This window comes from Mchenga conophoros, linkage group LG10, assembly GCF_057382185.1.
Source record: "Mchenga conophoros isolate Kocher_MC1m ecotype Shallow Benthic linkage group LG10, M_conophoros_male_GT1.1, whole genome shotgun sequence".
NCBI classification, from domain to species: Eukaryota; Metazoa; Chordata; class Actinopteri; order Cichliformes; family Cichlidae; genus Mchenga; species Mchenga conophoros.
Genome location: NC_140535.1, coordinates 36949990 through 36974919, shown reverse-complemented (window position 1 = coordinate 36974919; position 24930 = coordinate 36949990). Strand labels below are relative to the sequence as shown.

Sequence of the window (24930 nt, the reverse complement as noted above, 5' to 3'; positions counted from 1 at the left end):
GACTCTCATGAATCAAAACAGAGAATGGCTCTGATCATACGACAGCGTGGGCCACGGTTGATTGATGCCCTGTCTCGCCCCGAGGTGTCTCAGCGAGGTGTTGGGTGGCGTTTGGGACTGTCTGGAGGGACAGCTAGTCAGTAGATCTGACAGGGAGGGTTAGAAGAAATTATATCTGGCAAGCGTGTGGCGCTTCTCCTCTGTGGACCAAGGAGACTGAACAAAGACCAAGCAGGACAAAGACAAAAGAGATGAATCGCCTGACTGTACTATGAGGGTATTATCAGAACAATAGTAGTGGAATATTTTCTGTGACTCCGTTGAATTATAATGTGATTACATAATTTGTCACTGCGATTCTGAAAGGAGGAGACTGGATTGAACATTAGAAGTGTGGAAGGAACAATGTTGCCTCAGCAGGACCTCGTGTTTCTAAAAAAGGGCTCATGACTGCTTAGAATACCCATGCGTTGCCACACATTCTCACCTCATTCTTACCTGTGGCATGCATAGCTTATTTAGATTGTGTGTATGTGTGCTCTGCAGGGAGAAGATGCCATTCCACCATGTGCGGGCGGGCCTGCTCTATCCAGACAACTACCTGAGCAGCTCCCTGGCAGAGGGGAACGAAGCCTTCCAGCTAACCAGCCTCTCCACTGAGGAGCTGGGAGGTGAGTGTGCTGACAAAGGGAGCGAGAGAAGGGGGGAGTGTGTGGGGATGCAGAATGAAGTGTGAGGTACTAGCAATTAATGGTTCGCTGCCAGAACAATGCAGTTACACTGCTCCAAGTCTCCAGAGGAAAAGTTTTCCATTTAGCCACTTTGTCTGAGCTTGACTGGATTCATTGGTTTCCAATTATAGTGCTCAGGAAATAAAATCAATTCAATGGGCTCAGAAGGAAGCAGTGTCTGACAGAATGTATATATGACCAGTTGATACTGGTATGGTAATTTAAGTTTTCAATTCAAATTCATCTTCCATGAAAATTGATGTTACGTGTTCACACCAAAGGCTTTGATGTGGCAAATAGATTCTTGGAAAGCAACTACGCTACACATTAATAATTTGAGCAAAAATACACCTTTTTGTAATGTTTGTGTGTGTAAATAACCAGAAAAAGACTATTTTAAGGAGGTTTATTTTTGCAGCTCTGACCAATACTTTTATCAGTTAAGATCTTAATCTACTACGAGGAATCTAGCAACATTACTAAAAAAAAAACATGGATTCAGTACAGCAAGTGTTCCCTTTAAACTGGTTCATAGACTCTTTGTAAACAAATCCCCACAGTTAGTCAGATTTATAAGGACCACGAAAGAAAAGTGATAAAACTGCAGCCATGTTATAAACACAAGAATCAACATCTAACCCACTGTGGGGCCCAAGTTTTATCTGTTTATTGCATCATGAAAACTAACTTTTTGAGCGTCTGGCTCATAAAGGTCTGATGAAGAGCTGCAATGTGCAGGCTGTTTATTTTTCTCTAGTGAATGCTGGGTTGTTTCAGCCCAAGACTTGCCTCGACTCTTGTGTTGATGCGCATGTAACCGTATAAACATTCACCACAGTAGGAAGAAAGACTTCCTAAATCAAATTCGACATCCAAAATAAACAGTAGATGTGTCCTACAGGGTTGATAACGATCAACCCTGTAGGTGCTAACTGCCAGTAGTGCTGGTAAATTAAATGGCAACTAATCTGACGTAATTATGCTTTTCTTTCCCGGCGATTACTTTGGTGAGTGAAAATTTATCTTTATTGTGCTTTAACCTGGGAAAACAAATAGGGTTTTCCTTTAAACTGGCCTTTACTGAATTTATACATCATGGGCGCACTTCACTGAGTGCCAGCTTTTCTGCAGCGATCCAAAATCGTGCTGTGCATGCAGTACATCTGGGTCCTGATTTGATGTGATTGACCAGGTGTAAAAAACAAAGACTTCTTACCCTATGGTTGTGCTTTGATATGAAACAAACAGCTAATCCTGCCATAGACCGAGGAATGAGAGCATGAGCGTTTGTCTCTGACTCTCTGACTGTGCCTGTTTGTTTGTGCTTATACATGTGGCCCATTGTAGCTTGCTCGAATGAGCTTTGGTATGAAGTACTTTGTAGTATAAATCTTTTAATCCAGCGTCCCTTGTGCACAACTAAACTCAACCCAGTTCAATAAAACAGTTGCTTTACTGCGAGCAGAGCGGGTACAGTAAAACGTCTCATCATCATTAGTCTGGTTGGCCTCTGTCTGTGTCTTGTTAGTCAAGGGCAGCAAGAACGTGAAAGTAGTCTGGCCGTGTGTAGAGCTTTTATATAAATTGAATCTGGACTCTTAGGTTCCAGACATCCTGATGTGGTCTTATCTAGTGCCTGTCAGCTACAGCTTCGTTGTAAGCAATGGGACTGTTTGATGTGGACCAAATATCAGTGGTATATGCTGCCAGCATTTGAAAACTCCTAATCCCACTTCAGAGAGATGCTGAAGGTTCTTCTAGGATCATCTGTTACTGCAGATAGAAAGCTAGTTAATCACCCCTGTGTAGATCCCTCCTATCATTTCTCTAGTTTTAAGGCATTTCATCAATCACATCAAGAACATGTATAGTCCTGGGGTTGACCACATAATACCGAGTCATGCACAGGCAGGGTTGGAGCCTAACACACGAACACACGCAGGCATTTCACAGTAATATATCAGGGACTAGCTCATTTGTACCCTGTTGAAAATCTACTCTTCACTGTTGAGCTGCATACAAATACATTTCACTTTGTTTTGGGAGGCCGCACATTCACCCGCATTCCCAATCCCTCGCCTCTGTTTCTCACTTTATTTTGTTGGGGGAGGCAGTGGCATGGTGCTTGAGTCTAGTTATCAACCGTAGGGGATATTTACAGGCTTAGGCGGGGGCTGTGACTGAACTTCAGCTCTCACGCAACTGACAGTGAAAAGACAGGCATAGGAGACAGATCTGAGGCTGACTTAATACACAAAGGAAGGAAGGAGCTGCATGTCAGGATAAGAATATTAATGACACGAGGCCTGAGAGAGACACAGAGAGATGAACTTCATGTAAAATTCATTGTTTAAGGTTTGAAAAAGGGATTAGTCTTTGGGAAATTGTGCTTTTGGTTGTGTTCCTTCTGTAAAGATTTGCAGAACGCTAGGTGAAATGGCACCCGCTCCGACCCCTGAAGCAAAAAAAGATCCGCAACGCACTGAATGCTTGCTCGCTAAAAGATATTAGATAAAGTCCTGCAAAGCTTGTCCCACCTCTGTCGTCTTTATAGCGTCGTTGAGTTCGACCCCTAACTCCAAATCAGAGCTCCCCTCCTCTTCTCAGACAGCGCTAACTGATTGACAGGTAATTAGCCCCGAGATTGACCAATGTATTTTGTAAGACGGTCCTTGGAGGTTTGAGTAATTCTGCTGCATGAAAAGATAGATGCCTTGCAAGCCGTGTGTTTACTTACAATTTGAAGATAGAAGTAAGCCTTTTATGTGGGAGGAGAGAGTCGGAAATGCTCTTGGCAGTTCTTGTGGTGATTGTGCTGCGTGGAGGGATTGGGACAGTTCCCTCGGGGTTTGTAAAATACACTAAGTACACAAAGATGTAAAAGAGCAAGAACAGGGAGAGAGGGACAAAGGGAGCGAGGGCGGGAGATCACTCTCACCTTGATTTGTCTGTGGCACTTCCAGTTAATGGGGAAGCCTGTTATCAACACCAGGGAAGCACCTTTCAGCACCAGCTACAAACCTGCTAAATCCTGTTAATGATTAATTTCTTTCCCATGGATTAGTCCATCTCCCTGACACCATCTGATGACTCACAATTGCATTTTTAGTTTTTCATTTTATGAGGCTGGAGACGGTATGAACATTGTTGTTAAATCGAACCAGAGAGCGGGTTGTTTGCAATCCGATTGTTCAGTCTGACATCACTAGCCGTGTCTGGGTCTAAACTCCGCTGCAGGTCCATATATCAAACGAGCATTACTGAGAGTTGAAAAACTGTCTAAAGTCTTTCATCTTTAATAAAATGATCAGCGTTCTGCTCTACCAGGTGTAACAATTGAGTTTAACATCCAGGCATCCATGAAAACGGAATTTATGACATTTAACGGAGTTAGAAGTTAGCAGGAAGTTAGCTCGCTAGCTTCTATCTAAATACAATATAGCATGTCCTGACTGCGGGGTTTTGGAAACAAATTAAAACGTACAGCTCTGCTATCACTTCCAACATAAATGAAGACGGAAAACTAAACAGCAGTGACGTTTGTAAGGTTACTGAAGTTGGGCTAGCTGGTATATAATGATGTGCTACGTGACCGCTAGCGACACAGCTATGTTAGCTTAATATAAACAAGCTAACTTTTTTTTCCCACTCGATAAAAGTTAACGTGAGTGTTCTCGGTGGTCAGGAACAAATGTAATCGCATGGCAGGATGCTGTAAAAGGACCAAACTTCAGCCAGGAGAACAATTGAAATAATCCATCCACAATACGAGGTTAGTCATCCATATACTGCTGCATGGGCTGGGCTGTAGTTACATCCTAAGGTTTTAAAAACTGAGCTTAAATAAATGATTAGCGGTAATAAAAGCCGAGGGAGGTCAACAGGGATCACTGACTGTTTTAGGAGCTTTTTGAGATTAAATAGAAGAAAATACAAAACATTAAACATGTTAACAACACAAAAGCCATATTAAACGCAAACTACTTTAGACCCGGAAGTAGGATTCGTCACGTCATCACTGAACAACCGGATTGCCCTCATATTTAAAACATTAAAATGTATTTTAGCTTCCCTGACAACATTTCAAATAAGTCACATGACTTTGACCTGCGATTAAAATGATTAGCATTGATTTTGGCACAGAAATTGTTGGGTTAAATTACACACTATATATAATATAGTATATATATATATATATATATATATATATATATATATAGATAGATAGATAGATAGATAGATAGATAGATAGATAGATAGATATACATTTTTTTTTTCGTTTGGACTTTGTTTTTGTCTCTATAAACTCTCAATGATCTTCTGTCCTGCCGCTTCATGTCCATCAGTTAGCAGCTAATTTGTCTGTCTGCTGTTTGGAGCTGAGCAGGTTGTGCACAAAGAGGTCAAGGAAGCCTTTTAGCTCATTCATCCAAATGACCAGTGAGCCCATGCCATACAGAACCTTCATTGTATCTTTATCCATTCATTCATTTGTCAGGAGTTCACAAGAATTACTGCTCCTTCTGCAGCATTGCCCAGAATTTAATCACACTTAAACACAATGATCACCCATATTATGCTCAAGGTCAAGGTCATATTTGTTGTTTTACGGCCAATAACCTGTGAGATGTGGTAGATTGTGAGGTGGGAAGCTACGATGCAGAAAACAGCTGCATCATGCAGCAGCATGTGAGACTGAATGCAAACAGTCACGCTTAAGGCTGGAATTCAAAAATGTGAGCAGAAACTCTATAGAGCTGAGAGGAACTGACTGTCACTCGTTGTGACCCATTTAACGTACAAGTAGGCATTTGATCGATTGCTGAAGTGAAAAATATTGATGTTTGCCACTTTTTTATGGTTCATGGTAATCTTGTTTAATGAACAATCCGTGCAGTTCAGCTGCTAGACATTTAATCGACACCATGCTGCTTTGTTCCCAGAGACAGAAACAATTACTATTAACGCAATTGCATTTTGCGTATCAATCAAAGTAACTTAAATATGAATGAATTAATGTAAATGAATAAAACAAAACATAATTTAATATGAACACAAGAAAGAGGTTTGGGAAATGCCAATAAAGAGATTTCACTGGCTGTTTCAGTTTCCAACTTATAACATAAATTAAGAAGTTTGTAACTTTATTCCCAACTAACCAGAAACCAACACAGTGACCTCAACAAGATAAATATTTACAGAGAGTTTTATCTATGATAAGTGTGTAGGTTTAACTTTTAAAACATGTGTCTTATCTCCTCAAACAAGATAAAGAAGCTGAGAGACTGACAGTGATGCACAGCGATGTGTTGTATGTTTGCTGCGCAGAGATCCGTGAGGCATTCCGTGTTCTGGATCGTGATGGGAATGGTTTCATCTCCAAACAGGAGCTGGGCATGGCCATGCGTTCCCTGGGTTACATGCCCAGTGAAGTGGAGTTAGCCATCATCATGCAGAGACTGGACATGGATGGTAAGATGCTACATAAGGACACACTCTTGGGTGCATGCATGGAGCAGCAAACCATGCATTTTCACATATGCAAAACACAGAGTGCAACTCTGCATGTGCGACTGTTTTACATAAAATATTTGTGTTTATATTGGAATAAAAATGTTGTAATGTTATCCTTTTAGAGAGAAGCTTATCATTATCTTTAAATGTGTTGCATTTTTAATGAAGTGTAAATGACTTAAGTAATGCAGTCTTGCAGAACTTAATTCCTCTTTCACTTGCTTGAGGCTAAAAAGGGGTTTTAGTTTTAGTTACAGTGTCCTTCAAACTTTGAAGTGCCTAAATGGCAGCAGGTGGTCACTTATCTAAAATTAATTCACCTGGAGACAACAGAGAGAGAACCTGCCTCCTCCTTAAACTCCTGCTTTGCTTGTAAATTCTCAGAGGGCCGCAATCTCTCATCAGCAGTCCCTGAATCACAAACCAGCTAGTCAGTCTTTCGGCCGGTTCTTATCAGCCTGCTCTTGATTTCACGGCTCGCTGTAAATATCAAAGGTCAAAGCTAGAAGCTTTTTGCGTCCATGAGCAGCTTGAGAGCAGCACTGCCATTTGTTCTGCTGAGAGACAGTATCTCTTTTAAAATCCTTTACCCCTGACTGCTATCATCCCCATGTCACCGCTCATAAAGGACTGAAAGGCAAAATTATTTTAAGAATGAGAAATTTTATAAGGTGTCAGAAAACCTGCGCAGTTCTTCGGATGTATTTTATATGTATAATTAAATCAGTTCTTAAGCATTCTTGATCCTCTGATATCCGGCATTATCCTTTTCCCTCAGCTTTAGGCAAATAGTCTTAAAAAAATAAGATTATTCTATATTATGTTAATGCAAATTACTTTTGAGAAGCTGTAGTCAGGCTTTGGAACCAAGCTGATGCTCTTTCATGTGCGCAGTATCCTATAATACAAGATAATGGTTTATTTTATGGGTCTGTAATCTCCTAGTCATTTTTGAAAAATAATTTAAAAGTGATAATAAGACATTTACTGCAAAAAATGCATAATTTTGTAATAAGTATAGGAAGATATATTTTCTCCAGAAGAATGTCTTCATATACCGAAAACTTAATTTTGTATTCAACATACTGAATTGTTGGTGTGTTTATAGAACATTTTCAGGCTCTCTAGCGTTATCTGTGGGTATTGTTTGAGTCATTTTTTCTATTATATCTTCCAAATTACAAATAATTTTCAGGAAGGAATAAAAAAAATAATTGACACACACAACGGTGTTCTCACACAACATTACCGCACCTTGTCCAGACTACTAATGCGTCTAATATGCTCCTTACGATAACACGTAATAATCCGAACATTAGATAACAATTTTAACTGGTCATAAAATCAATATTGGCAATATACAGTGTAATAAGTCTGGGTGTTTTATGGTGTTTACAATGTGCTGCCATAGTGCGTGTATTTATTCCACGGGCGCTGCCTGTTGACTGTTATCTATAACAACATACGGCTGCAGAATACATAATGCAAGCACACGCAAAGTTGTCTCTTTTGAATTTAAATCTGCCAAATGATCCCTGAATTGTCACAAAAATCAGTCACACAGACACACACAGGCACACACTCGTGCAGGTCCACGCATTGTATCCGAAAGGTGAATTAAGGCCGATGCTGCACGAGTGCTCGTCATGGATGAAAGCACACACCCATCTGTTGATCTGTCTCCTTTGTTTCTGGAAAGAAATGAACTTTGTCATAAAATGCATTATTTAACTCTGCTTTGCCATCCTTCCTGTCTCAGTATCTGATTGTTTTTTTGTGCTGGTCTGTCTCCTTGCTCCTCTTTTTCTGTGTGTGTGTTTGTCTACCTGCAGGGGACGGCCAGGTGGATTTTGAGGAGTTCATGACGATACTGGGGCCCAAGCTGCTGTCATCTGACAACAGAGAAGGATTTCTAGGCAACACCATTGACAACATCTTCTGGCAGGTGAGAGACAAAGCTTCCTCCTCCCAGCTGGTCAACAGTCTGTTGCTCATCACTCACTCTCCTCATCATTTATCAGTTCAATCCCTTATGCTTCCTCTTACTTCTTCCGCCTCACCTCTGACTATGTATTTTAACAGTCAGAACAAGTCTTACATCTTTGAGAACAGCCCTAGTTTCTCCAAGAACTCTGCAGGCACGCATAAAACATACACACATACACAAAATACACTCTCAGCCCCCCTACCTGCCTTTGCTGTTCCCTTGCATAGCTTTTCCCCCCCCCCTTTTTGGATCTGAGTCTTAAAGGAAAAGAGACCTGCTGAGAATTAAGTGTGTTTCTTTATGTACGTTTTTTGGAGATTTTTGGGTATACATGTGTTTATCATCTAATGTGTTGCAGAGAGCATTATCATAATGAGGAGTTTGGGGATGCACTGTTCAAATTAGGCACCACAGTAAATAAAGCTCATTTGCATGTGCTTACTTTGTTTTTGAAAATTGTTGTAGACAGAAATTAGCTTCTCTCCGAGTCTTTTTTCTGTGCCTCGTAGGTAAGACATGCAACAATAATGAAAAGTGCAAAGTTTTGAGTTTGTGTACGTGCGCTTTTGATGTGTAGGGAGGAGGCTGAGTGCGAGGACGGTTGGATGAGCACAGCGACAGTGCTCAGGAAGCTGTTCAGTGCTTTCCTTGAGTCAAATGAGAGGAGAAACAGGGTGACTCATTGAAATGAAGAAGTGTGTGTGTGTGTGTGTGTGTGTGTGTGTGTGTGTGTGTGTGTGGTGTGTGTGTGTGTGTGTGTGCCTTTCAGGTTACAAACACACACAGGGCCACATTTGCATTCTTCATCCTAGGTTTCAATGTTCAGTTACTTTAGACAATATAACTGGTGAAACAATGAGCCATTCACGCGCATTCACAAAACAAAGAAAATTCTTGCAAAAAACAACAACCAAAAAAAGGCAATTTTTAAAACGAGGAATGCTGTGTGAAACAGAACACATTTTATAAATGAGACATGCTGAATCTCTGACAAATAGATGGAGCAAGACAGACAGTGTGCAAGCCAGAGAGGCTGAAAGAGATGACAGAATAGAGAGAAGAGCTGGACAATAAGCGGGGATGGGGAGTTTGTGGGGGTGGTGTGGGGGGATGCCCCACATAAAGATATCGAAGTACAAAGGAAAAGCACACAAGAAAAAAAAAAGGGGGGGGGGGGGTGACAGACGGAGTAAGAGAAACTGTGAAGGTCGCAGACAGTGTGCATCTCAAGGGTGATTTGAAATGTTCACCTCACAAAAACAAGAAGAAGAGATGGGGGAAATGACAGTAGAGTCAAGAAGCACAAGGGAGAGAATGGAGCAAAACAATGTAGGAAAAGCAAAAGGGGGGGATTTTGTGTGTGTGTTTGTGAGCCTGTTTATTTTCCACAGACCTCAGTGGGAGACGGGAAAAGAGGCAGAGCCATCATGTTGAGAGAGATGGAAGAGGTCCGCCATGATGGATACATTGTGATGGGCCATAATGACTCAGTTCAGTATGTTCGAATAATATCTGCGCTCTGAGAGATGCATGATGGTTTCACTGGGGAGAGTGGAACTGCCGTGCGTACCTGTTTATTGACTTCTGCGCAGTCGTGTGATTCTGCGTTCTTTTTGTTTGGTGTACCTCTGAAAAAACTCCTCTGGTTCACTGTTGATTTTCCACTGTAGCGTGGTGTGAGTGCGATCTCACTGAGCTTTAGATATCTGCTTTGAAAAACTCCCGAATCAAGTTACCGCATTCGCTCTGACAGCCAGTAAATTAAATTTGAGAAAGCTAGCACCCACTCTTCCATTGCAAATTAAGCTGCAGCACCTAAAGACAGTCACTTACAAACAACAGTTTTTAAACCAATATCTTAACAGTGTTTATAGCTTATGAGAAATATGTTTATGCTGAGCGAGTGGGAAGGAGGTCTGTGGGATCGCCATCGTGTTATGATTGTGGCCAGCCTTTCATTACAAAACATGCCCATTAGGCATGTTTTGTCCTAATGGGCTTCCACATTTTTCCAAAACATGCCAGGAGCATTTCCTGGATTCATGTTCACAGGCACAACATGCAGACAGGAGGAATCGGGCATTGAACCAACCCAACATTTAATGGCCAGCCTGCTCAACCACCTAAGCTAATCCTGCCACCAAAGCATGTTTAACCTCATTTGCAGAAACCATGTATAGTGTGATGTTACAGTGATGACAGGACCCAAACACTGGCCACCAGAGTAGAAAGCCCAAACCTGTAATGAGGCATGCAAGGTTTATGAGCCAGTGGGGCAACCAGAGTAGGCAGGGAGCAGGGAAAAGAGACAAAAATATCACAGATATAGTTTATAAAAAGAAGATTAAGTAGGAAAGAAAAGGTAATCGAGAGCACAGAAAGGATTAGATTATTCATTAGAGGTAAAGGGTTAAATGAAACAAAACGATTTTTAAGTGACTTATTTTAAAACATCATGTTTTATTAAAAATAAAAAAACAACATCTCAAATTGTGTATTGCTATACTTCTTGCTATACATGTAGTTGTAACTTCACTGTGAATTATAGCTGATGAGCCCAACAGCTTTCAGAAAGCAGCATCGTATGTCATCAAAATCTGTCAGCAGATTCTTTCCAGGCATTGCAGGTAAAATGTGCTGTAGCCTTGTTTTTGTTTTCACTGTGGAAAAGTATATGTGCAAATGTTTGCAACAATTGTCAAATTGTTGTGTTTGGTACTGAAGTCAAATGTTGCTGTTGTTGTTTTTCATTCAAGTTGTACAAAAATAATTAGGTAGTGTGTATCGCAGCTGACATACAGAATAATATGTGTAATAATAAGTGTTACTTAACACTCCTGCAAATCTTCAAGAGACTGAACTTGGTTCTACTTTGCTGTAGTAAAATCTACACTTCAGCAGGGCAAACTTCAGAGCTGTGTAGATATCCGTAAGTTGTGTTTGTAGTAGAGATGGCACGATACCACTTTTTTATGTCCGATACCAATATCATAAATTTGGATATCTGCCGATACCGATATGAATCCGATATAGTGTTTTTTAATCAATAAAACTGTTGTTTTTTTTATCTTGCTGCATTTTGTATAAGTCCATACTGAAGTTTATTTATTTATTTATTTATTTATTTATTTTTCTTCTTTTTTTTTCTTTTTTTTCAGGAAGTAATGTTTGACACAGCAGGAGTCCTGCCTTTCAGATGATCAAAGTCATACTCAAGTTTAAAAAAAACAACAAGACTAAAGGTATTCTGTTATACCTGTATGCAAAAAAAAAAATTTCATAGTTCAGCAATACTGATCAATCTAATAAACTTAAACCTACTCCATCCTCCCTATTCTGGTATTTTAAAGAGTACTTAGCGTAAATATTAAGCAACCTAACTAATCCGGTTGTTCAGTGATGACATGACGAATCCTACTTCCGGGCCTAAAGTAGTCTGTGTTTAATATGGCTTTTGTTTTATTAACATGTTTAATGTTTTGTATTTTCTTCTATTTGATCTCAAAAAGCTCCTAAAACAGTCAGTGATCACTGTTGACCTCCCTCGGCTTTTATTACCGCTAATCATTTATTTAAGCTCAGTTTTTAAAACCCTAGGATGTAACTAAAGCCCAGCCCATGCAGCAGTATATGAATGACTAACCTCGTATTGTGGATGGATTATCTCAGTTGTTCTCCTGGCTGAAGTTTGGTCCTTTTACAGCATCCTGCCATGCGATTACATTTGTTCCTGACCACCGAGAACACTCACGTTAACTTTTATCGAGTGGAAAAAAAGTTAGCTTGTTTATATTAAGCTAACATAGCTGTGTCGCTAGCGGTCACGTAGCACATCATTATATACCAGCTAGCCAAACTTCAGTAACCCTACAAACGTCACTGCTGTTTAGTTTTCCGTCTTCATTTATGTTGGAAGTGATAACAGAGCTGTACGTTTTAATTTGTTTCCAAAACCCCGCAGTCAGGACATGCTATATTGTATTTAGATAGAAGCTAGCGAGCTAACTTCCTGCTAACTTCTAACTCCGTTAAATGTCATAAATTCCGTTTTCATGGATGCCTGGATGTTAAACTCAATTGTTACACCTGGTAGAGCAGAACGCTGATCATTTCATTAAAGATGAAAGACTTTAGACAGTTTTTCACTCTCAGTAATGCCATAGTGATCGTTTGATATATGGACCTGCAGCGGAGTTTAGGCCCAGACACGGCTAGTGACGTCAGACTTAACGACCGGATAGGGTTCCAACTCCCAGCAACAAAAAAGCAAAAACAAAATAGGGAACTACCCCTCACGCTGCACCTCATGATACTTAATCGACGTAATCAACCTTAATTTGATGCAGTGTGAAAAGAAAATGCACAGAAATCAATTATTTTTCAAGAATAATTAAATAGATTCAACATCTTTCTTTAACAGGATTGCAGACTGCACAGATGGTACCTTCCCAAAGGAAAAGCTTACTGGGGTATATATTAGACTTAATAGTTACTATATACAGTAATGGACTTCTATTCATTTTACATCAAATTAAAACTTTGGGTGTCAGATAATTATTTAATAAAAGCTAGACATTTTAAATGAGAATAAGAAAGAAAAGTATGTCTTTGTGCCCCCTTTTCCCTGTTAATGCCCTATCGGCCCCCTTGGCTAAACTTTGCTAGATCCGCCCCTGCACAGTTACCAGCCGTCAGCTACGTAGAAAAGGATCCTGGTGTACAAAGTAATATTAAATAAATTCTAACAACAGCTTAAGCTTAAACGTGCTGCTGTTGTTCAGTTGGCTGGTTTCCTCTTTCTGGTGTGAAGTGGGCCAAAAACAAACAAGAGAGACGGACTCCTGACAGAAAAGCCGATCAGCTGATCATTGATCAGTTTCATGACTGAAGTAGCAGCAGGAGAGGGAGGGAGAGAGAAGAGGCAGTCGCTCCATATATCGGTTGTTAAAAGCTTAACGCGGAAATGCTTTATAAACATTCAGAGACGAACTTACGCACTTGCTTTACTTCTCTCTGGGATAACTTCCTTGGAGATGAAATGCCAGATGGCCGCTCTATCACGTGATGCACACTGCTCCGACGTGCTACGGTTATGAGCCGAGTTACGCCATGTTGCAAGTTTTGTGAGGTTTTTTGATATTTAATGGATCGGATTACATTTTTTATTTCCCTCCGATATCCGATCCAGTAATTGACGTCAGTATCGGACCAATACCGATACGTAATATCGGATCGGTACATCTCTAGTTTGGAGTATGTGAGTATCTAGCTAGCTCTACAGAAGAGGAGCAAGTATAAAGGGAGCAACATTTTTTAAGTGGCAGGCAATTTCAAATGCAACATTTCAAATGCAGCTCAAGAAATATCAGCAAATATACAGACTGTTTGTGCGGAGTTTGTCACTCACCGTGTCTGTAGCTACTCTGTTTCCCAGCCAGAGAAAAAAGTTCTCTCAGAGATGGAGAAAGATGTAAGAAAGACAGGGCAGGACAGGAAGAAGAGAGGTTAGATATAAAGGTAATGTAGTGAAGTAGATTTTTACGTGATGTCCACAAATGCAGCACTAACATCCACACCTTCCCAGCTGCTAATTAGAGGCCCTATAAGAACAGCTGCGCTTCACTACCACATGGAGGTATTTGGCAGTCTTTTCCCATCCAAGGTAGCTGAGACCGTTAGGCAGCTAAGCACTGCAGGTCTGCTCATGAAAGCTGTTCATTTTAGTATCGCCCTTTAGAAAGTGGATTGTGCCATACTGCTGCGGTCTTGTTCGGTTTTATTCTGTCTTGTTGTGGCCTGTTATCTTACAAACGTTTATGGACTGGCCTCGACTGAGTCCTGGTTTTATGGTCTTTTACTCAGAATTATTTTCTGTATTTTAAATCTTGCTTTTATAAAGTACTGTAACTTAGGGTGTATTTGTTTTATCTTTTACTAATTTGTTTAAGGTTTTATGCTGTGTCTTTAGTGGCGGTGTGGTCGCTTGTTGAGGGGCTAGGCACGATGTGGAATCCCCTCCCCGATGCATAAGAGTGTACACACCGAGCATAGGTAGATTGCACCATTTAGATTTCAGTGTGAGTGACAGTGAGGTTTGCAGTGGAACTACACGGGTGAGTAATTGGTGGCACCCTGGAGCACTCCTCTCTGTAGGTTCGATTCAGGAGGCACCTGAATAGTCACCCATCTACAATGTAGGCAGAAAATATAACTATTTCCCTGCTTGTGTCTTACATAAGAGATTCCAGCTAAGTACATTCAATAGATTTAGATTGGCATGACATTTCATTCTCATGTGCTGGTATTATTTTGTTTGTTTGTTTTTGTTTTAAACACAAGTGTCTGTGCTTCTACTTCAGTAAAGAAAGTGTGTACTTTAGCCACCTCTGGAGTCAGTGCCATTTAAAATACAAGAGATGAATTTTTACAGGGACTGCACTCAGAGGTTTAATTCATTCAAGTCATGTAATGTGTCAAAGAGATGATTAATCTGTGTCAAATATTCATTAAAAATATTAACTGATATTTAAGTCAGGGTTCTAAATTTCTATCATCAACTTGTTAAGTTTTCATCTTTTTTAAGCGTAGCCAGCTGTGAGTTATTTTATCAATGAAAACTGAAACCCAAAGGAAAGACTGTCTGCATCTACAGCTGTTAAAAACACACCACAGTGTTCATTCTAATAAGCAAAGATTAGTGCGTTTTAAAAATGTTGTGTCCCTGCTTCCCCATATTTTAAAGTGCAGTGAGATTAAGTGGATTACTTTAACACGTGTTTGAAAAGTGACCAGTATGGTGCCTAGTGAGTTTCAGCAACTTTCAATTGAGAATTTTCCTATTTTCAGTTTTATTCCCTCACATACATCTGCAATTGATTTCTGTTCCCGTGGCTCTTGTTTATCTATTATTCATTTCTGGTTGACTGTAGCTTCTGCCTTTTTTAAGTCAATTTTGCACTGCCACATGCAGTCAAACCAAAAACTTTACTTGAACTTGAAGATGACGCCTAACTGTGACAGCACTGCTGCAAGACAGAAGAACTAGGTGGTGAGGGGGAAGTGTACAGAATAAAAGAAACATTGCTTTCGGGATGTCGCTCTGGGTGACTTTTTAGAGAAAGGGTCAGAAGACGAAGCAGGTGGACGAATGACGAAACAAGCCTGTGTTGTTCGAGGACAGGAGGATTAGTAAGGAAGGACGGCGTGTAAGCACCTGTTCCTCTGATTGATGTGTCCTGGCTCCTTCGATATGTCACCGGTCACTGCTCGCGATCCCCTGCTGCTTCTCTGTCAATCATTCACTCACATACAAACACACATTTCTATATAGAGAGACACACAAATGACATATTTGAGCTCAGTCAGTGAAAGACAAAATGCTCTGACAGGAAAACTCTTGGTCTTCATTGTGTGTGTGTTTGGGGAGGGGGGATGTCAGAGACCTGGCAGGAGGAGAAATCACTCTGCTGCTTAGTAACAAGTACCACTGTGGATTTCACCCAGTCGATAGACAGTCAGGAACATTGTACATTCTCCATGCTCCTGCCTCACCTGTCATGTCGTCTATCCTGCGGCTGCAGTCCGAAGAGGTTTTCCTCCATTTCCTTGTATCTATTCAATTTAGAGACAGCTATGGCAAGAAAGATAGCAGAAGTCAGTCAGCTCATGCCCTCCAACTGCTGCTACCAAACCCTATTTATTTGCCCTGGAGCACCAGACAAGGCAGCATTATTCAGTTAAAAGTCTAAACAGGTTTTTTTATGCTAATTGCAAATTTAACAGAAGTCAAGACAATTTATTTTCATAGACCAATATCACAAATTTGCCTGAAGGTACTTTACATTGCAGTCAGCTCCCTCTGTGAGTTTCATTGAAGTAAGAAAAAAAAATTCCCAACATGGAAAGAAATGAGAGAAAAATCAAGAAAAGCATGTGAAGATGGATCCCTGTTCCACTGCCAGCTTTTTGGGTGGTAGAGTGACAGTTTTATTTAAGCCAGGAATTATGATTTGTTGTTGCAGTTTGTTTTTCAGCTCTGGCTAAGATGATTACAACTCATACCCCTGCACTGAATCTTGTTTGTTGTGTCTTACAGCCCCTCTATCTTTACCCACTCCTGTCACGTTTGTCCTTTTGAAAATAAAAGTTGCTTTAGTTTCATGTTTGCCAAATTGTGAATAATCTCCTATGGGTTGTTTTACCTTAGCTAACCAAATAAAAGCATCTGCGTGTGTGTGTGTGTGTGAGAGAGAGAGAGAGAGAGAAAGCGAGAGAGAGGGAGAAGAGGATGAGATAGAAACCCAGAGAGGGTGTCTGTCTGTGCAGTTTTGTGTCTGCAGTTATTTACTGCAGTGTCTCAAGTTTGCTTTCATTTGTGTGGGTTTGTGTGCGAGTATGCATCCAAATGCATGTTTCCATAATTAAAGCGTAAATCCCCAGGAAAGGCAAGACGAACAGTTAGATTGGAATCAATACACATTTGCAGAGCACAGAGAAGTGGACGTGCAAAATACATAAAGACCTGACACAAGTCCTTGTTATCATGTGTATCCATGCCTGTTCAAGGACATTTCTATTAATGGGTCAATATATCAGTTATGATTCACTTTTTTCTTTTCTTGCAGTCTTGAGATCTGTTATAAATCAGAAATTCCCCAAATTAGCTAATAATTTGGGGATTTTTATGTGTAAGATTTTTTTTTTCTTTATGATACCAAAAGGAATTCATTTTATGACACAGAATTTTGTTCCTTCTCAAAACAATTTTCAAATGTTCAGTGTAATCAAAGCACTAGCATTTAGGAACCTAGATAAAATACAAAACATGAGCACAACGCTTAAATGCACAAAATAGAAACAGAAGCTTAAACAATCTTCATATTTGCAAATCATCTGAGATGCTCTTGCCCCTCCTCTATCCACTGCTGGCATCGATCCTGATTTTGGGCCCAGTAATTTTGTGATGCCATGCTGGTGCCGGCTTTTTGGCACCGTCTTTAGTCAGTGGAAATGTGTGGAACTGGTTTTAGATTGGACACTGGGAATGCATCCGTGGAAAAGAGAGGACTGACATCAGCGGCTTCAGTAGTGGCCATGGCGGGGGAAAAAACTACAAAAATCAAACTTCTTCTTCCTGTTATGTTTAGTTCTCAAATCCGTTCTCGGACCACTACTGAGCATCATGATGTTAAGGGAGAAAAAACTTCCAAAGAGAAATGCTGAAGAACATGACACACGATACAAAGGCAATTAGGCAGAGGAGAGGCTACTAAACGCATAAATGAAGGACAATTAGACACAGGTGACAGACAGTAGGGCAGGACAGGCAATGAAAGGAAGTGTAAGTATGACAAAATACAACAGGACACAGAAAAAAATAATAACAAAGACAAAGAATGATCTCAGAGTCAGGACAAGACTCACTAATACATCTCGAAGATGATGCTATAAATCAATTATTTTCTGACACAGAGTTTTAAAAAAAAGCTTAATTATGTACTGGCTTTAGCATCATATTTAATGGACAGAGACGAGACTGCACATTGAAATTCCAGAAAGAAAGCAAATCAGTTTGTTTGTTTTTTCCCCAAAATGTGAAACTTGTCGATTAAACAAGAAATGGGCCTCAACTTCAAGCCTGACCAGGCAGGTGATGTAAGGATTAACCAAAAATTTGTAAGTCCCAAAGACATGTTTAGGTTTCACGCAAGGTCATTGATAGGTTTGCAGCGTAAACCTATTCGCTGGAACGTTCAAGACAATTCTACTACACAGCAAAAGCAAGACACGAGTAGGCAAAGTTCTTTATGTTTCTCCTGCACGGGAGAGAACTGGACAAACGCCGTTCCTTCGCTTGACCCCAGTTGCTCTCGTCCACTCCCCCGTAACGCTGCTCTTTTATTGAGGTTACATGAATATACATAGGTTCATTAACATATGACGTCTACATACACACAAAGCATATAAGCATATATGAGTAGATATTTCTAAGCATAAATGACAATCAACAATACAAATCTAACAGTCATGCTTCTAAAATCATTTATAAGCCCTCCCTCCCCTTTTCATTCAACATCTGTGGTTTTCCCTAAAGTCATTAGTCATAAAGCACACTGGTTTTAGTATTTTAGCGTATAGTGAGCAAGTCAGTAAAGCAAGAGCAGGATTATCTTCTCGTTAAAATGAGCATCTCTTCTTCACAAACGCAGCTCTTTTACTTTTTTACCACCATTGTCTGCCAGTTCTGTTTTCTCCATCTGTCTCCCACTACTTCACACATTTCCCTTTTCTTTGACCTCATCGTGCTTTCCTGTTTTCTTATCTCTGTGTCTCTCTCTTCCTTTCTCCATCAAACCCTTCTTTTCTTCGTCTTCGCCATGCCTGCCTCTCTGTGTCCATCTGCCGTGCTAAACCAAGCGACTGATTGTATTTCAGGCAGTCAGTGAGGTAAATAATCTAGGCCTGCATGCTGGGCTTGAGGGATATGTCCATGAGTATCCCTGGATTGAGCCCCTGGGTGGTTGGGGGTAGAATAGATGTTGGACAGAGGCAAAGATTCAGACTTCAAGTCATGGATATTTGATACCCTTATTAATAATATGAAACAATTACACAAAACGACCACCTACATTGAAGCCAACATGCCAGTTTCTCCGCCTATACATGTGAACAGGAAAAACAGGATCATATCATGACTCATGCACCAAAAATAGCTCCAGTTTTCTTTACATTACAACTGACACAGTTCCTACCTACATACTGTATCCCTGCGTTACGCTGTTGACTAATTAAAATATATTTATATATAGCGTCATTTCCTACACCTCATTCTTCTATATTTATCTGCCCTCATGAAGTCGGCCTGTGTTTGACTGTGTATCTGCATTGATTGCTGTGTGCCCCTGCAGTTCGACATGCAGCAGCTGTCTCTGGATGAGCTGAAGCAGGTGCTGTTCCACGCCTTCCGGGACCACCTGACAATGAAGGACATAGAGAACATTATCATCACCGAGGAGGAAAGCCTCAATGAAACCTCAGGGAACTGCCCTGAGTATGAGGGAGGTGAGGAAGCCGTTCTCGTGGAAACTTTGTTGGTATAAAAAGGTGTTTTGGGCAGTAAACAGTAATCTCTTAATGATTCAAATAACAACATGCACTATGCTTATTCGAACTGATTAAACAATCCAAAGTACACATATTTGTTTTTTTGCCAAGAGCCTGGTGAGTAGATCGATATCGCTTTTATTACTGTGTGCTATGAAGCTACAGCCAAGAGGCAATTAGACAAGAAGCAGGGGGAAACCAGTTTCTTTCTCTCTCCACATCTCTGGATTATCCCTGGTGGCTGTTTATGAGAGATAATCAACCAATCAGAGCTCAGGAGGATGGAAATTAGGGCATCATCTTCCTGCATTGCTAACTAGCCATATTCATTAAAAATGGAAAGAGAAAAACATGGTCAGCATGTATAAGATCAGGACATCTGTACAAGTTGCTGTGAGCTAACTTAATGCAAACTCTGACTTGTTTCTTCAGTGACTGTGGAAAAATCTTCACCAAAATGCCTGTAACAAGACAGATAAGGCAGCTGCTACTTATTGTTTTGGACAAAACTAAATCATACCTCTGGCCAACTTGACCACAGTTAAATGGATGAGTAAACGGAGTAAAAAAGAAATGCAATTTCACTTTGGCAGCTAACCTGGTTCTCTGCAAAGAATAATACCCAAAAAGCCTCTAACACTCACAGTTTGGTGTGTTTTGTTTTGGGGGGTTTTCTGTCTTTTATCAGTACACAAAATGAAGCGGTTAAGCTGCAGAACACTGTGTGTTGACTTCCTCAAGTCTGCTTGGCAAACTCAGTGAAACGTCTCAAGCAAATAATTAAAGCACACGATAACACTCATAACTATTTGCCATGACACCACAAATAGCTGTATTTACGGTTTAGGTGTGGAGTTTTGTAGAGTGCCAGGCTAGCTCTCTGATTCCAGACTTTTTCGCTATGGTGAGCTTTATGCCTTCATACTTGAGGCACAGGCACGAGTCGTCTGATCTCAGCAGTGTGTAAGAAAATAAGCAACACTCCAAACATTATACTAGCCATTTACCATCAGCAAAGGATTATTGCAGTGATCAGTTCTCTTACAGGAGCCCTCGTGCACACTTTACCTGCACAGAGTCATTGTTTTTGTTTTTCTGCTTGTCTAGTCAGACATGATCTTGACAGCTGCCCTGGTTTCATTTTGACTATGTCTAGAGAGAGCCACTGATGCAAGTGTGTGCTGTCAGCCAGCTTATCATTGTCTACAAACTAAACCAAGGACTGAATCATGGACTGTATGTGAGCTTTTGGCTGATGTGGAAGTGCTTAAGCCAAAAGAAGGTTAACTCCTCTGACTGCAAAGACAGGTTTGACTGTACAGATAGCCGACAGCAACAAGTAAAATTCTAAAACCTTTGCTTTAAATACAGTCTTTTGACTGAATCAAAACAACTTCAACAAATGAGTGAATGTGCTATGGGACTTGACTGGGAGTCATGATGTGCCAGAGCAAACCAGCTGCTCACGAGAAATAAAGTTAAGAGAAATGAAAAGTCTGAGGAAAGGAGAAAACTTAGTGCTACTGGAACAACAAAGTGGAAACTACATAGCACTGTGCTATGGGTGAATCCTCAGGCTCGCAGAAGCAACCTTTTAAGTGTTGTTTAGCAAAACTTTGAGGTGAAATCCTTCATTTTCTAATCTGTTGCTATATCCATCACAGAAGTTTCACCTGTAAAGTGTTGATCATGTCAAAAAGACTATGAAAAATCAAGACTGCTGAAGTAATATTTAGATGATAAAATCTAAACATCCTGCAGTCATAAATTAATGTCTGTAAGTTTTTGAAGCCAGGAGTAAGACAGATTGAAGATTGACGCCCTGCTAAATGTTTGACTGAACAGCTGAAAGACAGGCAATATTTTTCCAGCCTATGAACAACTTATGTCGCTGTAGGGAGAATAGGGAAATGAAAGCCTAAACCTGACCCTGCAGAGCCCAAAATTGCCTGTCTGCTGTGAAACATCCACTGAGTAAGACTAAGACAAAGGTAAAGAAAGATCAAACACATTGAAAAACTTAGAAAGCCTTAATGAATCCACTGGGACTCAGTCTTGGGGAGACCTTAAAAAGAGACAGCTGGAGGGAAATGGTGAAACTAAGCAGAGAAGGGACAGAAGATAAGAGGATCAGGGAACTGCTGGCTTGGCACTCTCTTTCACGAAGTTTTTGGTGTTGAGGGAAGGCTGTATCGTGGAGTTAGGGAGAGCAAAATGGAAAGTATAAAAATGTTGAGAGTGGGAAAATAGGCAGGGGGAGGATGTAGAAGACATGAAGAGGTATAGACATCACTTCTAAAGGACAGCTGTACACCTCTCCACATTTAACCCTCTTCCCATATACTCAGCTTCCCTCTTTCATGGCTGCTTCGTTCCCATCTGCGTCCTGTCCAGTGGGACCCCAGTGCCTTTCACAGTTCCTCTTAGATCCCCAAGTCTGAGCGCTGACTTGATTTATTGATGCAGTGTGTGATACTAACAACCTGAGACAAGCAGGCTGACAGCAAGGAAACTTTTGGTTGTTACTTCTGCTTCAAGGCCTGTTGGAGGACACATCTGTCTCTGCTCATCTTTTTCTCTCAGTCTCCAAAGATAATGTCTTTAAGGAGGAAAGCAGGGGCCTGTCATCCCAAACACCCCAAGCAGAACAAAAGTTCCACCTTGCGCCTCTTGTCTTTGTTTTTGCTTTGCAGCTTTGCGTGCGTTGTAACCAGTTTTTGCCTCTGATGAATTGATTGTCTTTACACTGGAGACGCTTCAACTCGACGATCTGGGTCACCGAGATAAGCTGCAAAACATGGCAACCAGAAATGTTAGCTGCTACTTCTCCTGCATTTGTTTGAGTCAAAGAACCAACATGTCTCCCGAGGAACAGGTTAAAATGGTAAAAGCTGAATTCTTCATGAAGACCATTAGACACTTGGAGAGAAAATGCCCGTTACCTTTATTGTTCCGCAGACTTTATTTTCTAAACCTTCACACATTCTTTCTTGAATGCCGTGTTAAAACAGTCTCAACTCAAAGGTCCATTTAGTTGCATTTTGAAGCTTTTGGTAATATGTTGGAGTTTTCACTCAGCTAGTGGAAGTCACTTAGATTTGACATGAGCTTTGATTATATGATCATGGAGGTTGCATATGGGTGGGAGACTGTATCCCCTAAAACTGCCTCACTGAGATTGTGAGAACATCCACTGACTTCTTTTTTAATGCTGCACACCAAGACGCGGTTGTATAGCCATTATAAATCACCAGATCAGCATGTAACAAGGCCTGCCTCCATATAAAGCCAATTAACTGTTTTGTTTTTTCTTTTTAAAGACACAATCAACTGTGAGAGCAGCAGAAAACCAAGGGGGCTATCTATTACCTGTTTCATACCATGATGCAACATTTTGAGAAAATACTGTGCTTGTTTTTCTTGTGAGATATCTCTTGCACCTGTGATCTAAGTATAGTGTGAAGCTAGCTCCGGCAAGTGGTTAGCTTAGCATATATGCTAACACAAAAGAAAGACCTTCCAAGAAATTGTCCGATCAATTTTACCTACAAGCAACCATAAAACTCACCAGGTGTTATTTTTGGCCACCTGTGTTGACTTCGAGTATCTGCTGCTTGCGAATGTTAGAAGGTTATTCACGGGTACAAATTTTAAAGCATGGCAGAGCATTAGAGATGCTGTAGTTTCACCTGACTTTTAGGGTGAGTTAAGCTGACTGCCTCTTAGCTCTGACTCCACACCTAATTCCTAACATAAAAGTGATATTGATCTTCTGGTTTAACTCCCTGCAAGGGAGCTCTTTTCCCGAAATGTCAAGCAAACACCTTACATGACAGAAGGACCCAAATAGAGGCAACCAGGGCCAGGATAAAATCCAAACCTCAAATATTTTGCCAAGTTGAGGTCATATACAGATGGCCACTTGGCATAGCAAAGAATGCAGAAGATGTAATGGGAGAAAAAAAGAGGAACAGACAGACAACCCATGTAGTAAATCAAAGAAATGAGGAGAATACCACACAGAAGGAAGTAAATTGTTTGATAACTTGACGACTGAGCGGAACGAGACAATCTGGGAGCTTATTACTGGAGAGCTAGGGATATGTACACTGGGGAGATGGATTAGATTAGTAACAGGTGGTGCACAAAATTGGTGGGAAAAACACGGGGAGAAAGTAAAACAAACCACAGTGCATGAAAGTGAGTGACTTCTAACTAAAACAGGAAGTCACAAAGACTATTCATTTGAACGTCCAGTTTCTATTTCTTTGTTTTCAAACTGAATGCAGTAGCAACTGAATTTACCATGACAAAAAATAAGATGTACAAAAAAAAAAAAGACAAATTATAATAATCTCTTCATTTCTCTTCTTTTTTCACTTCTCTCAGTTCATCCCAAGAAGAAGAATAGGCAAACGTGTGTCAGGAAAAGCCTGATCTGCGCCTTTGCTATGGCTTTCATCATCAGTGTCATGCTTATCGCAGCCAATCAGATGCTGCGGAACGGCATGGAGTAACCAATTGCACTGTGAGCATGGGGAGTGGACAGAACAGCCATGACCTCACATCTTGTCTTTGCAGCCAAAGCTGGACCACAACCCAAGCACTTCTCTAAACAATCAGTTGAGTTTTGTTTTTTTGTTTTTTTAAGTTTTATTTGAACTGAACTTACAAAGGCAGACAATGAGTAAAATAAGTAAAATGAAAGGAGTTGTATTGACGATGTCACCACATAGAGTCACTGGATTTACTGATCGTAAGGAACCTGAACTGCAAAAGAATTCTGTTTTTATATAAAACACTGAAATTAAGGGGGGAGGGTATTATTTTGTTGTTTTCAAGAACAAGACCACCCTTTAAACTTGATTTTCTAATTACCGAAAATGTGTATCAGGTGCTTTGAGCCATTCCTAATTACAGAAAACAAATAATGGTTATTATGGACAACTTCAGAAGTTGCACTGAATGTGGAATGAGTGAATGGTGGGCACAGTATTGAAATGCACACACACACACACACACACACACACATATATATATATATATATATATATATATATATATATATATATATATATAGTTATGTATACAAAAGACTTTGTGAAACATTTACATTAGTCCACCAGTCTTGGGTCACATACGTTCTATGTGAATCTACAAGAAGCACAACTCAGTACTCAGTGACAACCCACTCAACAGTCATTGCTATCCCACTAGTAGTATTGATTGATTCATTGATTGATTCATTGATTGATTGCTTGGTCAGGGAAGATTTGTGTGAGATGTGAAAAACAGTGGTGTCCACGAGTAAGCTTGGAAAGGTTTTAAAAAAAATCTAATCAAATGGAGTGAGGACTGAAAAATATGTTTAGGAATGTACTGGGAGAAAATGTTTCATCTCAGCATGTCACTGTAATACTGCCCAGCTGTGGTAAACATAAACCAAGCAAAAGCATGCCACAATACACACTGCCATACCAAACATTACCCCTACTTGTTCCCCATGGATTTCACTGTATATATAATACTACTTAGCTTATGTAATGTATTATTCCTCTCAACAGCAGAATGTATGAAAGATAGAAACTACTGAGC

General features: G+C 40.3%; 1 protein-coding gene across 1 annotated transcript; it reads left to right on the top strand.

Moving 5' to 3' along the window:
* The first annotated feature begins 548 nt into the window (after positions 1 to 548).
* On the top strand, positions 549 to 24357 carry LOC146566463 (calcium-binding protein 8-like). Its single transcript, XM_085290137.1, has 5 exons — positions 549 to 671; positions 6060 to 6203; positions 8078 to 8190; positions 19140 to 19293; positions 23725 to 24357. Exons 1-5 carry the CDS (start codon positions 554 to 556, stop codon positions 23850 to 23852), a joined length of 657 nt encoding a protein of 218 aa, XP_085146263.1. The 5' UTR covers positions 549 to 553; the 3' UTR covers positions 23853 to 24357.
* Positions 24358 to 24930: the final 573 nt, after the last annotated feature.